The following is an 11,790-nucleotide window of genomic DNA, read 5'->3' on the forward strand; positions in this document are numbered from 1 at the left end:
TCCCCTCTGTTTTTTTTTGCCACACAAAATTTTTTCTTAAACCCCCCGCCTCTACAGTATATTTGTAAGAAACCTTAGTGTACCACTTGTCGCCACCAGAGGGCAAATCCTTTGATTCCACTATTATATTATACTGTAACTGGTTACACCTATGGCTCAGACAAAAGCACAACATCTATTTTTATACATAATAGGGTTGCTATTATTCTAGCTAGCTGGTAGACGGTGGCCGACAGTCACATATGTGTTGCCACTACAGTACACCTGTACTACTGCTGTACATGCACCAGTGTTTTTGTTGTTTCCTGTTCAGAACCACAATGCGCATCAGTTTCAGTGCAGCCCTGTCATAAATCCGTGATAACATCTGATTGCAGTTGTTTTCCTTGTCAAAGGGTGTGTCCCGCACAGACATGCACCTGACAATCACTTGTACTCATGATATGTGTGCACGACCTTTGAGCAGAGAGAGGCGTGTGCGCGTGCGGTGCGGCGCTATAACAGCAGCCCTGCGCGTCGAAGTGAGTAACAGGTAACCCAGGTGAAGACTGCTGCTACCGCCCAGAGCTGCAGGTGCGTACACTGCCTTCACTATATGATCACTACATGGTCATATATTCAACGGCAGGTCGAGGACATGTGTAGATGGACCAAAGGATTTCAGCATCCCGGGACACTGTACTTTAAAACGCGGGGATTCGGATAATCTTGGAGAGTTGGTACAGTTTTCAAAGCGTCTGCTTTCTGTCCTAAAATAAGTTTGATAAACTATTGGTCAAGCACAAAAGTTGAAGTTGAGGCTGTTGTCTTTTTAAAAGCGCAATTAATGAGTCTGTATTTGGAAAAGATGCACAGACCACACGTGGTCACTTCGGCTTTTGTTCCATTGTGAACATTTTAAATCCTTAACTACATGTAATTATATGAATGATTGTGTAACTTTTTGTGCTTCCAGATAGCCATGGCTCCAAAACCAGAGGAGGGGACTAATTCCTCCCACACTCTCGGTATATCATTTTATCTTAGACACTTTTAATCTTTTTGTTGTTGCCATCTCTTCTAACACTCACACCTCCCTGGCCTAGATGACAACAATGTGACTAAAGACACTGACATCCCGCCAGCTTACTCCACTCTGGACCTAATGAATGCTGATCTGGGTGCAGAAGATCCCTGGGATCTCCCAGCACTCAAAGACACTGGGATCAAATGGTCAGGTGAGACAGCTCACCACTGCCAACGCCCAGTGTGGATGCCTGTAAAAACCCAGTTCTGATTCAGTACTTTGTGTTTTTCTCGTACAGAGCTTGATACAAAAGGAAAGATTATGAGAGTGCTGACTGGTGTAGTGAAGCTCATCCTGCTGCTTGGGTTTCTTTACTTGTTTATTTGCTCTTTGGGTATTCTCAGTTCTGCTTTCCAGCTAGTCGGAGGTAAAGTGATTAAACATAAATTACATTATCACAACCCATCACTGCACATTTGGTGTATTTACTTGATAATATCAAGTCCAACAAAGTGCCACCTGAGATTGTGTGTGTGTGTGTGTGTGCAGGCAAAGTTGCTGGTGACATCTTCCAGGACAATGTTGTGTTGGCCAACCCTGTGGCTGGTCTGGTGATTGGGGTGTTAGTCACAGTCCTCGTGCAGAGCTCCAGCACCTCCACCTCTATTGTGGTCAGCATGGTGTCCTCTGGGTGTAGGTAGACACACACTCATGCCAGCACAAGGAAAATGCATGCATGCACATAAATGCTGACAAATTGATCATTGTGCACAATATACTTTAGTGGTTCCCAGCTTGTTCTGACAGACTACCCCCAGAGTCCTATCACAGCACCCTTCATTAACACCAGCTGTCATATTCCATGTGTTCATTTGAAAATAATAAACTGGAATGACATTCATAGCAGCTGCAGAGTTGTCCCGCAGAACCCCCCCAAGTTAGTAGTCACTGGTATTACCGTACACACTAACATGATGCCACTTGTATTCTTCAGTGCTGGAGGTCAAGTCTGCAGTGCCGATCATCATGGGTGCCAACATTGGAACATCTGTCACCAACACTATTGTGGCAACGATGCAAGCAGGAGACCGAAATGAGTTCCGCAGGTAAATTAGAGCATGTAATGAAAAAAATCCTGTGATGATATGCACAGTAGGAAAAAACAACAGTAATAGTAGAAACTGTTTTCAGGGCATTTGCTGGTGCTACAGTCCACGACTTCTTCAACTGGCTGTCTGTGCTGGTTATTCTGCCGCTGGAAGCAGCCACAGGTGCTTTGTACAAACTCACCAAGGTCATAATAGAGTCCTTCAATATCCAGACTGGAGAAGATGCCCCTGACTTGCTCAACGTCATCACAGACCCTTTAACAAATGCTATCATCCAGGTACAGTCAGTGACATTAAAGAGCAACATGAACATTAAGAAGAAATGCCTTTAAAAAATACATCTTCTTTTAGCTGGACAAATCTGTGATCACCGACATTGCCACTGGTGACCCGGCTGCCAGAAACAAGAGTCTGATCAAAGTATGGTGCAAGAAAAAGGTCAACACGGTAAGAAATCAACAAGTGCTGCATCGCATACACAAATGATTAGGTTGCCACACACTGAGCATAACATAGTAACAATGAAAACATACTAAAGCCTTGGTTACTTCAGCTTTTTTTCTGTGATATTCTTCTGATATTGTCCTTTTTGTACTGACCACAGTGTTTGATCATTTTTTGAAGGTGTGTTATTTTATAAAAAGTGAAAAGTTACATGATCTTTTAAAGATTATCCAACAGTGGCTGCACTGACTTCTTACATACTGCAGTATCTGTTCTTACTTTTAAAGATGTTTTTTCCACTTTTCTCAGACTTTCTGGAATGAAACCACGACAAGCTGCGCTGCCGGTGCTGTCTGTTGGGAGGAAGGAAACCAGACCTGGACTGAGAAGAACATGACTTGGACCATCTACCTGCAGAAATGTAAGCATGCCTCCATCAGTGAGTAAAAAAGAACATGCACAAAGTTTACCAAGATTACCTGATCCACTAAAGCTCAGTGAAATATGAGACAGCCATTCTGCCACAACAACCTCCGTCATGCAGACCCTCTGATGTTCAGACAATGCCCACCTTTGAGATGTTTTGGTGACTCAGCAAATAATCTCTGTTGACCTACTGCATCTACCTGCTCAATAGGTCTATTCATGCCACATGACCACTGAATGGATCACTTCTTCAGAGTATTCTGTCCCCAGTTAAAGAATGCTGTGTTTAGTTTTAAAAATAGAAAAACCACTAACTTTTCAATATGATAGCATCAGAAACTGATCATAGGAAATAAAGCACCAGCGGTTTGTTTCCTAATTACAAAAAACAGACTAATTTACGAAAAAAAATTTATGAAAAAGAAGACCATTGTCTGTTTATCAAGACTTTCGCTTAGGAGAGTCATGCACATGGGGCTATTATTTAGCCATTACATAACAGGCATGATTAGACAGACAATTATCTCTTTTAACATCCATTACAGGCAAACACCTCTTTGTCGATACTACTTTACCGGACCTGGCAGTGGGCCTCATTCTTCTGGCTCTGTCTTTGTTTGTCCTCTGCACCTGCCTCATCCTCATCGTCAAGCTGCTCAACTCCATGCTGAAGGGGCAGGTGGCTGTGGTCATCAAGAAGGTGCTCAACACAGGTATGTATGGTAACCAAAAGAAATTCTCCTCAACATGGTCTCACCTGTTTGATAGTCAGCACATCTGCTTCGATAGTGATGCTTGATGAGCAACACAGGTATAGCCTCCCTGTTGCTTCTGGCTTGCCTCCAGGTCCAACAGTCCTGCTGTGTAATGGAGAAAGCTCAGGCACAGAGGCTGTTTTGAAAAAAGGCACTTGTTTTCTCTGAGCATGTGATCATAGTGCGTGCAGTCAAACTGTCCTCACTTCATCAGGTTTACTGCTCACCTCCTGTGTTTCTGTTTGACTACAGACTTCCCCTTCCCCTTCTCTTGGGTTACTGGCTATCTTGCAATGTTGGTGGGAGCTGGGATGACCTTCATTGTTCAGAGCAGCTCCATCTTCACCTCAGCTATAACTCCTCTTGTTGGCAAGTTACCATTAACATATGTTCACTCTACTTGTTTAAAGTGTTTTTATTTAAAATCACACCAAGACTTACTATATTTTGTCAATCTTATTTCACTAGGTATTGGTGTCATTAGCCTTGAGCGAGCTTATCCTCTGACACTGGGGTCAAATATTGGTACAACAACCACTGCTATACTTGCTGCTATGGCTAGCCCTGGAGAGACACTAGCCAACTCGCTGCAGGTAAGACACAATAAAATGTTTCTCCTGTGTTCCTCTTTTTAGCCATACTAGCAATCTGGGAATGTTGGCCTATCTGTGACCTCTTTGGTCCAGACTGAAATATTTCAACAACTACAGTGAGTGAGTTGTGGTGAAATTTAGAACATTCATGGCCCCAGAGGATGAATGCTATGGACTGTGGTGATTCCCTGACAACCATGAGGTTGTATGTTTGTATTCTATTGAATTACTATATCATCTACTAATGGACTGTCGTGATATTTATGGTCCACAGAGGATGACTTGTAATAACCTTGACTGCCTTTATAGTGTACATTTATCCAAATAGTCAGTTGGGTGCCAGACTGGAAAATGACCATAATCATATGGTGCATAAGTACGCCTACTAGCGTGGCTTTTTAGTTTTTTTTGTCTGATAACCTTGGGCAACTACTATCATTCCTTTATGTTTTTTTTTTTAGATTGCACTTTGCCATTTCTTCTTTAATATCATGGGTATTATACTGTGGTACCCAATCCCTGCCTTGCGAGTGCCCATCAGATTGGCCAGAGGGCTGGGGAATCGTACAGCCAAGTACCGCTGGTTTGCCGGCGTCTACCTCATCCTTTGCTTCTTTATTTTGCCTCTGACTATTTTCGGCCTGTCGATGGCCGGCTGGGAAGTTTTGGTCGGCGTTGGTGTGCCCATCGTTGTGTTGATTGTCTTTGTCATCATTGTCAACGTGATGCAGTCTCGATGGCCCCGCTTCCTGCCAAAGGTCCTCCGTAACTGGGACTTTTTGCCTCGCCCCCTGCACTCCATGGCACCATGGGACACTATGTTGACTTCAACAATGGGCTTCTGCAGCAAACACTGCTGCTGTTGTTGTAAATGCTGCAAGTGCAAGTGCTGCAGTAAAGAAGAGGATGAAAAGATTGGCAGGGGCAGCATGAACAGTCTGGAAATGTATGACAACCCAGCAATGTCAAGAGACTTGTGTACGACGGAGGGTGCCACTTCAACACCATTTTAATATTATTAAGGTAAAATTGTATCCACGGTATACAAATAAACTGAGTGCACCCCTTTGTAAAATCACTAAAATGTTAAGTTATTCAAAACTGACTGTGTAGTGGCCGATTCACCGTGCAAGTTCTAAGGCCACTTAGTCTGCAAGGATCTTACTTTGACGTGTGTCCACAGAACCAGATTCCACTTTCCATTAGATATTTCCACAAAATTACTCACAAATCCAGCTGCAGGGATAATAATTGAATGCGGGTTTATTTTCCATAACAAGTCCATAGGACACCTCTATGTAAACACTCTGTTTACCTTTGATCAATGCAACAAAAATAATCCGTAATTTCCATTTATTATTTGCATGAAAAAGGTCAAATCAATCAAGGAAGAAACAGGTTGTGAGACATCATGAAAGATGGGTAAGGGTACGAGAGCTTCAGTAGGGGACAGGTATAAGAAGTGGCACACTACCAATAACAGAAGGCACAGTGGCTGTCCTTGAAAAATGACATCACGCACACTTAGTTTTTTACGCAAACATGCATTGGAAAACAGACTGGTAAGTGCCTCTGACTTGGCCCAAGCATTATCTATGTAAATTGGTATTTCATTGACATCATCTACAAGCAATTGCTTATAAAATGTCACCAAACTGCAGAATTACACTTCGCCAAAGAACATGAAAAGAAGCCTGACAAATATTGGCAGCACCCTCTTTGGTCAGATGAAACCAAAACAAATGAGTTTGGATCAGATGCATGTTTGGCGGACGACTACAGTGACTGCACTGTGCCGATCATGGAGGAGGAGTGTGCTGATTTGGGGCTGCACATGTGCAAAAGTGTAGGGTGAGATGATATGTAAGTCATTTCAGTTTTTTACTGTATACCCAAATACTGAAAGAAAAGGTGACTGTCACTCTCAACATAACAATAATCATGAACACACTTCGAAAATCACGAGTTTGTAAAGTACACCAAAGCAAAAAGAGAAAGTAAAAGTAACGTTGACGTTTATTGCAGGTGGTTCTTTAATATGCATTTTTCATTTCAGTTTAATGGCTCAGATATTAATTTTCCTCAGTCTTCTTTGGTTTTGGCTACAAACAAATAAGTATGTATTAAATGGCCAGAATTTGTAGTTATTTAACATCTTAGCGATGTTGACCAGGGTTGTACTCAGTCTTATTGTGTACTGTATAAGTGATATTTAATGCAGTGATGTACCTGTTGTACACTTGTTCATCACTTCTCAGCTTGTGGTATGTTGATCGTCCCCCTTTATGAGATGATATACTAAGCACTACAGTAAACACTTTCTATTTCATCATGCTGGAGAATATGAAGAGAAGTGCTGGACCTACTCTATTGTACCTGTACTATACAGTAACTACTGAGCTGCTGCTTCTGGGCAGGCAGGTGATGTTTATTTTGCTCTAACTAAACATGTCTGCTGTCTGCTGTAAGGTAACTATGGGTAGTTGCAAATATTATGACATAATTTTGTATATTTTGTTGATAAGTGTGAGAGGCCTTTGGTTTTCTTTTCTGCTTTGAACATGTTAACTTCAGATGTTCAATGTAGTGTTTAAAGTATTTGTTATCCTTCAGTATTTAAGACTGTAATATTTGTAAATGTAATAAATTCTTATTTTTAAAGTGAAGTATTGCAATTTTGTCTCATCCTGTTTCATCAGTATATGTAGATTACTCCATATGTACAGCTTGAAGTCAAAATTATTTACAGTATAGTTACTAAAATTTCATTTTAATCAATTCATTGGATCAACTGGAAGCGCAGATTTAAATATAACGATAAAATTCAATGCTGAATAAAAGAGTAAATATAAATATTGAAACATACTGTAGAGAAGTTACAAAAATAAATCTACTGGCACAAAACACCTTTGGCCTAAGAGCTCTGCAGTTAATCCTCCATCCACAAAAGCTTTCTGAGCACCATGTCAGAATTGTTCCAGAGAAACTTTACTCCTTATGCACAGTCTGAGAGGCCTTCTCCACACACAAGCTGGGGTTGCAATAAAAGCTGATACACATAAAAGAGTCTGTGTCAGGAGCATATTATAGCTGTTTTCACATTACTGGAAAGAGGATTACATCACTGTATGTAATAGTTATTTTACCCCACAATCAAATCCTTTCTCTGGTGATAAGATGAATTCAACATGCTATTTCAAAACAAATTAAAATGTACTTATATAGCACTTTAAAACATCTTGTTGACCAAACACTGCTAAAACATTTAAAACTGGAAGAAAATTACAAACAGAAATAAATTAAAGCTAATGTTTTTCCTGTTCATCTCAAACTTTTTAGGCAAGTACATAAGTATGATTATGGATTTGTCAGAATAAAATTTCAATCATGGTAAAAACAAGTTTAACCACCCACTTATGATTTAGAGAAACAAATATTCAGTAGTTTAAAACCTTCCTCTCCGGGCCTACAAGAAATTTATTCCTAGACTCACCATGCAATAAACTAAATTACCACCTTCCAAGCTCACATCAGTCAATATGTTATCAACTCGCTTGACCTCAAGGGATCCAACAAGAACAATAAATGCATTCTAGCTCTAACAGGACTATTTAAGAGCACAATACTTTTGTTTATAAAAGCATTAAAACACCTCAAAGTATGGTGGCAGTCACTGTCTTTGGTGATCTATAATGTTTTGATCTGCAATACATGATATGGTAGAATTACTTATCAGATTTCTGTGACATAAGGTCAGCAGATGCTGTCCCATAATAACTTTACCAAGAAGCAACTAGTGTCATTTCTGGTCATTGGAGGAGTTTGTATGCTGAACCTGCCTATGCTGCTACCTGGGTGAGGGGGAAAGGTGTAAACACAATACTGACATATGGACTGTGTCAGAAATCCCACACTATAAATTACATAGTTCACTGTATAGAGTATATACACTGCTATTTAGCAGTGGTGTATGAATGCTGAATGGGCAGAACAAAGCTGGCATGTGCACAACCTTCTTTCTTTCATCCCATAATGCATTGGTCTGCATTTTACAAATGAAAAGCCAACTATTGAGCATTGACGAGCATTAGTAAGCGTCCAAAATCTGAATTGTTCAGACATGCAGCAGATACGGAGAAATATTAACATTTATATGAAGTGATTCTGTCCACTTGTCAAATGTTCACACGCCTTTTTATCCCTGTTTTTGGCCTGCACCATCTACTGTTTGTGCAGTGACCTTTTAAGGCTTTTTGCTGAAAACAGCTACTTGAGAGTGAATCAAAACAGCGAGAAATTTGCAGGACCATAGCACTAAAACAATTAGCTGAAGAGCAGTAAAACAACCTTCAGAGAGCTTTGTGATGTGTGAGTTTGCCACTATATGCAAGCCATTTCATATTACATCAAGATATCCGAGTCACTGTTAATAAAACTGTCAGTTAGAGCAGCTTTAACTCTGTAACCTCTTTGCAGTAACTCTGTGTCATTATTCACCTTCACAATTACCCTATTTTAATAGGTTACTCAATTTATGAAGTTATGGCTGCACTTCGCAGTGTTTATGAACCTTATTCTCAGAGGCGCCGCCCAACGCATACCAGTGAGTTATAAACCACATGTTAAAGGCCATACACAGCCACACAGGTGCCTCCTGTGTCTTAGTACACCTCCGGTCACGTTGTAACTGATTGACGCTATGCCAGGATTACACAGGTCACTAATCAAAGAGAATAATAAAGGTGTTCCTTGTCCCATACAGACGAGTGCAACAAATGAAATCAGAGGGTCAGATGGACAACAATCAAGCACACACGTGTGCACACACACACATGCAGTCATAAGAAGGACTTTAATAAGGGAAAATAAATTAAAATATGTGTAGGGAGATGTGTGAGTATGGCAAGGCTACAGGTAAAAACTGTGTACCACACAAAAATACACTACAAAACAGCTTAAAAGACCTATAAAAACAGATCTAATATAAGGCCCTGTTTGAATTGGACTTCTCTTTTTATTATTATACTGCCTGTTTCAGAAATATTGAAATAATATTGAAATATTGCTGAATACAACCTAGAATACTGCAGTGTCAGTGTAGTGTTAAATCTAACAATATTATCAATTCAGGCAGGTCACGGTGAACCTCAGCAGATATGTCCAGAAGATAAATGGATGTGATACATTTCTGCTGTGGCTTCATGTGAAAGCACAGGTAGGAAAAGAGGTGTGGTGACAGTAGTGATAGAAGTACTCAGATCCCTTACTTAAGTACAAGTAGCAATACAACAATGTAGTCTGCATTCAAAATGTTACTTAAGTAAAGGTACAAAAACATTTGCATCAAAGCATAATTAAAGTACCAAAAGTAAAAGTATTCATTGATTTAACATATTTAACATTGATGTATATCATACAACTGGATTATATTTACTGTTGCATTTTGTGTACATCAGCTGGTAAGGGTGGAACTAGTTTTAACCTGCTTATAAGCTTTTAATTTGAATTACTGTTGGGTAGCTGTGAATTTTGCACCAGGGATCAATAAAGCTTTATAATCATACTGTATTTTTCGTATTAATCTGACTCTGAAAACTAACTAGTAACAAAAGTTATAAAAAAATATGTGAAGCAAGAAGTAGAATAGATGGCAATATATTAAAAATACTATATTTTAAAATGCAGAAACATAAATACAGTGTGCACATTTTTCATTTATCAATTCTTCCTTATTTGCTGCCAACCCACTGTGGTACATGAATAAAAAGAAGCAGTGTACTGAGTCCCATTTTGGTAAAAACACTGGTTAAATATCACAGCTGCTAGTTTAACCCCCCTTACTTCAAATGTCATATAGACATTATTTTCACATTATACTGAATAATGATTTCCAGAATTAACTACATAATATGCGTGAGAAAACATGATGTGTGAGAAACAACACTGCAGAAAAAACAGAGGATCAATTTAGCCTCTACCACTGTGGCCTGAATTAAATTTTTGAGTAGGCTTTATCAGTTGCCCTGCCACCCATCACCACCAGGCTCTTTTAAAAAGTGGTTACATTAGTTTATTTTATTCTGTCTGTTTTCTAGGAAAGTGTAAGCTGCTACGCTTGTGTATTGAAAGAGTTACTTGGTCAAATAAAACCAGTTCAGTACCTCTTAATGTATCTAATCCTAATTAATTAATCCTAAAGCAGAACTAAGTATACTAAGTCAGTACCTACTGATGTGCATAGGTGTGTTTTTGAACTGTGACATTACTGCTTTATAAAAAAACTCAAACAATTCACACTCACTGACTGTTGCTCTTTGAACTGAGCTGAACAAAACAATTCAAATCAGCAAAATGACTCATAACTCTCACCTGTGCACTGGGTGGTTATATGACAATTACAGCCCTACTTATTATGATATCACTAGTTATTGAAATGGCTTTATTTTATCATGTCATTAAATTTGATAATAATTTTGATTTTCTAATTCATTCTCATTCATCTTGGCTACCTATTAATTACTTCCCAGAAAATACATGAAAATCTACCAACATTTTTAATTTCAAATGAAGTCAAATCAAATTTATTTTACATGGCAGAATAAACTGACTGACTCACAAAACAAGCTGCCTGTCAACTAAGAAAGCTGCATAATCCTTCTGTCACCAGGTGTAGTATCTGCAGGCTGTCACGATGCAATTAGCAATAATTCTGAACCATTAAACAACAACGCCTGGATGTAGTGGTTATATTGTAGTGATGTGCAATATCACTTATTTCCTTTTCCATCCAATACCAAGTAAAACCCAGGCTGGTATCCCTGAAAACACTACCGATACTTTGTGCCAAAAAACAACAGTGAAAAAGAGATGGGTCCAGATAACAGACACTGGTGGATAAGAGATATAAGGTGTATTTAAAAGGGCCTTCTGCTTTTATTAACAACAAAGGGTGCCACCCTGGTCACATTACTGTGAAGGGATGTTTCTGTAAACAAGATTTTAAACTGTAGCTGTGGAGATTTTTTTTTAATTCAGATTCTAGATTGCGATTTTACACAGCTGTACTTCACATATGAATATGACAGGCAAAGGGAGACGTAGTTCCTATTAACTGGAAGATAATAATAATACTGCAGTTTATATATAGGGCACCATTTCAAAAACCTAAGATCACCTTACAAAAACAAATAGAAGAATACATCATACTAAAAGCAGTAGAAATCCAAATAAATATGAATGTAAAAACAATCAAACATACAGTATAATATCAACCATCGCCATCCATCCATCCATCCATTTTCCTCCGCTTATCCAGAACCGGGTCACGGGGGCAGCAGTCTAAGCAAAGATGCCCAGACTTCCCTCTTTCCAGACACTTCCTCCAGGGGAATGCTGAGGCGTTCCCAGGCCAGCCGAGAGACATAGTCCCTCCAGCGTGTCCTGGGTCTTCCCCGGGG

General features: G+C 39.5%; 1 protein-coding gene across 2 annotated transcripts; it reads left to right on the top strand.

The window, feature by feature from the left end:
* Positions 1-496: 496 nt before the first annotated feature.
* LOC109962079 (sodium-dependent phosphate transport protein 2B-like) lies at positions 497-6,862 on the top strand. 2 transcript variants are annotated; one of them, XM_020603470.1, is made up of 13 exons: positions 497-719; positions 956-1,007; positions 1,086-1,217; positions 1,305-1,433; positions 1,556-1,699; positions 2,001-2,112; positions 2,198-2,393; positions 2,467-2,562; positions 2,869-2,980; positions 3,531-3,698; positions 3,993-4,109; positions 4,209-4,333; positions 4,795-6,862. In XM_020603470.1, exons 2-13 carry the CDS (start codon positions 962-964, stop codon positions 5,344-5,346), a joined length of 1,929 nt encoding a protein of 642 aa, XP_020459126.1. In that variant the 5' UTR covers positions 497-719; positions 956-961; the 3' UTR covers positions 5,347-6,862. The 2 variants fall into 2 exon arrangements, with proteins under 2 accessions (XP_020459126.1, XP_020459125.1); XM_020603469.1 differs by having other exon boundaries at positions 497-573.
* The last annotated feature ends 4,928 nt before the right edge of the window (positions 6,863-11,790 follow it).

Source organism: Monopterus albus, unplaced genomic scaffold, assembly GCF_001952655.1.
Source record: "Monopterus albus unplaced genomic scaffold, M_albus_1.0 scaffold61.1, whole genome shotgun sequence".
Taxonomy (NCBI): Eukaryota; Metazoa; Chordata; class Actinopteri; order Synbranchiformes; family Synbranchidae; genus Monopterus; species Monopterus albus.

Coding starts and splice junctions, on each gene's coding strand:
- LOC109962079 (XM_020603470.1), top strand. CDS start 962: ATGGCTCCAAAACCAGAGGAGGGGACTAATTCCTCCCACACTCTCG. Junction 1,008..1,085: donor TAATTCCTCCCACACTCTCG/GTATATCATTTT, acceptor TCCCTGGCCTAG/ATGACAACAATGTGACTAAA. Junction 1,218..1,304: donor CACTGGGATCAAATGGTCAG/GTGAGACAGCTC, acceptor TTTCTCGTACAG/AGCTTGATACAAAAGGAAAG.